Raw genomic sequence first — 2,351 nt, forward strand, 5'->3', positions numbered from 1 at the left:
AGATAATTACCATTTATCTAGGGAAAACAGATATGACATTCCTTCGGTTATGCCAAGCAAAACTGAGGCTGCACGTAGCTATTTATAAAATGTACATACTGACATTATATCAGTTACAATGACAAAAAACAATACACATCAAGACAATTGTACACAACAGTCTCACTCAACCATCAAGGAATTGTACTTTTTGAACGTAGATGATACGAATGGTAAACAGGGGGTAACACAGTGGGAACTTTGGGCCTTGATGGAGGCTAGGTAGATATAGGTACGGGTATCTGTGTCTATCAAAATGCAGAACCTCATTAAGTCCCTGAGATGGGTAAAAAACCATGAACTTATTGGAATGAAGCCTCTGTCTCACCAGAAAAAGACCAGTAAATTTGATGTTCCACTTAAGACTGTCGCTCAGTCATTTGCTTAAATACATGATCACCTACTTGGATGGAAACAGGTGTAGCCTTACTATGTTGTTTCTGAATCATGTTTGATCAAGACTCCTGAAGGTTCCTTTTGACAAAATCATAAATTGTATGCATTGTATGACACTGAGGGTTACTGTAACCTTCAAAGTTATAGACAGGACGAATAGGACTATCCACAAGAGCACACGAAAGCCTCTTCTCAGAACCATAAGTCACATAATGAGGTGTCTTTCCCGTTGCTACATTGATAGCACTATTAATACAGGCACTGACATGGGGTAGCCAATCTTCCCAAGTTTCCTGCAGATCACTAGCAACGTGCCTTAGGATGTCAAGTATTTTCCTATTCCTCCACTGCACCTGACCGTTAGAGGATTGATGATAAACAGTTACAAAAGTTTGGGTGATGTTATATTGTTTGCAAATGTTGGCTATGACCTCATTCTTAAACTCAGTCCCATTGTCGCTAAGCAACACTGAAGGAGTAGTGTAAGGACAGAAAACATGGGAAACTAGAGCATGAGCAACAACTGGAGCAGATTTATTACGCAAGGGAGCCAATATCACAAAACGGCTAAAGTGATCAACACATAAAAGAACGTACACTGAGCCTTGAATGCTACAGGGAAATTGCAAGAGATCAATGGCGACAGTGTAGAAGGGGCAAGAAGGAGTAGGATACTCTAGAATAGGAGTAGTGTGACCTTTGTTCTGAGCACAAGACTTGCACTGGGCAATATCTAAATGCATTCTAGCCCTGTAATATTTCTTGAGAGCCATACCCAGATTTTTGTCACGACCTGGGTGACCAGCTTGAGGGGAATCATGAACAATAGACAAAACAACACCGACTAAGGACTCAGGGATCACTAACTGTACTACATCTTGCTCAAAGACTTTTGCGTTACGAATGAGAACACTGTCTTGCAAGGAGAATTGAGACAGAGGTACAGGTAATTTTGACAAAGTAGCATCATCGCCAGGTTCTAAGGCGTAAATGACAGCAGACAAAACAAGGTCCTTACGTTGAGCTTTGTCTAAATCTTGCAGGGAGAAGTTTTGAATCACAGCAACAGCAGCTATGGGTACATTTCGTGAAAGTGCATCAGCAACATTGTTTGCACGTCCCGGGATATGCTTAAGGACTGAATTGAACTCCTCAATAGTAAGAAACCATCTAGCCAGGAGGCTTGAAAGATTTTTGTATTTTATTTGAAAAACTGTGTGACAGCACTGTGGTCTGTGTAAACTGTGATGGGATATCCAAAAATGATATCACAAAAGGTTTTACAGACCACACCACTGCTAAAGCTTCCAGATGTGTAACACAGTTACACTTAGCATGACTGAATTTGCGGCTAGCATATGCAAGGACATATGATGGGCGACCATCTACTTACTACATTAGGACAGTTCCAATACCCAGACCAGAACCATTAGTGCAAGTGGTAAAAGGAAGATTACAATCTGGGAATGCCAACACAGGAAACTGAGTAAGTGCATGCTTCAAGGAGTCAAAACTTTTTTGATGAGCATCATACTACTGGAAGGAAGTGTCCTTTTTGAGGAGACGAGTAAGAGTTGACGCTATGGAAGCACGATAGTGTCCTGTCAATCCTAGGAAAGAACGTACTTGGTCAAATGTCTTAGGTGAAGGGATTTTTCTAACAGCTTTGATCTTGTCATCTGTAGTATGAATGCTATATTTGTGTACCATATAGCCTAAGAATTAGATGCTGGACTTAAAAAGTTAACCTTTGGGTAAATTGAGCTCCAACCCAGCTTCAGCAAAACGTTGCAGGACTATGGACAACTTATGGAAGTGACTTTCCACATCCTTGGAAACTAGAATTAAGCAATTCAGATACACAAAAACTCCATTACCCACTAGTCCATGAAAAATTTAAATTTAGTTAATAAGGC

At 40.4% G+C, this 2,351-nt stretch overlaps 1 protein-coding gene across 1 annotated transcript; it reads right to left on the reverse strand.

The window, feature by feature from the left end:
• Positions 1-494: 494 nt before the first annotated feature.
• Positions 495-2,145, reverse strand: LOC143020220 (uncharacterized). The gene is made up of 4 exons (XM_076176386.1): positions 2,062-2,145; positions 1,829-1,932; positions 1,033-1,677; positions 495-681 (listed from the first exon to the last, which is right to left on the reverse strand). Exons 1-4 carry the CDS (start codon positions 2,143-2,145, stop codon positions 495-497), a joined length of 1,020 nt encoding a protein of 339 aa, XP_076032501.1.
• Between the last annotated feature and the right edge of the window lie 206 nt (positions 2,146-2,351).

Source organism: Oratosquilla oratoria, chromosome 39 (assembly GCF_046742065.1).
Source record: "Oratosquilla oratoria isolate Oo_2021 chromosome 39, ASM4674206v1, whole genome shotgun sequence".
Taxonomy (NCBI): Eukaryota; Metazoa; Arthropoda; class Malacostraca; order Stomatopoda; family Squillidae; genus Oratosquilla; species Oratosquilla oratoria.

Bases quoted from the DNA above. Each gene is read 5' to 3' on its own strand.
- LOC143020220 (XM_076176386.1), bottom strand. From the start codon at position 2,145: ATGGTACACAAATATAGCATTCATACTACAGATGACAAGATCAAAGCT. The intron at 1,933-2,061 runs GTACGTTCTTTC...GACTCCTTGAAG, and splicing joins CACCTAAGACATTTGACCAA to CATGCACTTACTCAGTTTCC. The intron at 1,678-1,828 runs GTAAGTAGATGG...ATCCCATCACAG, and splicing joins ATTGGAACTGTCCTAATGTA to TTTACACAGACCACAGTGCT.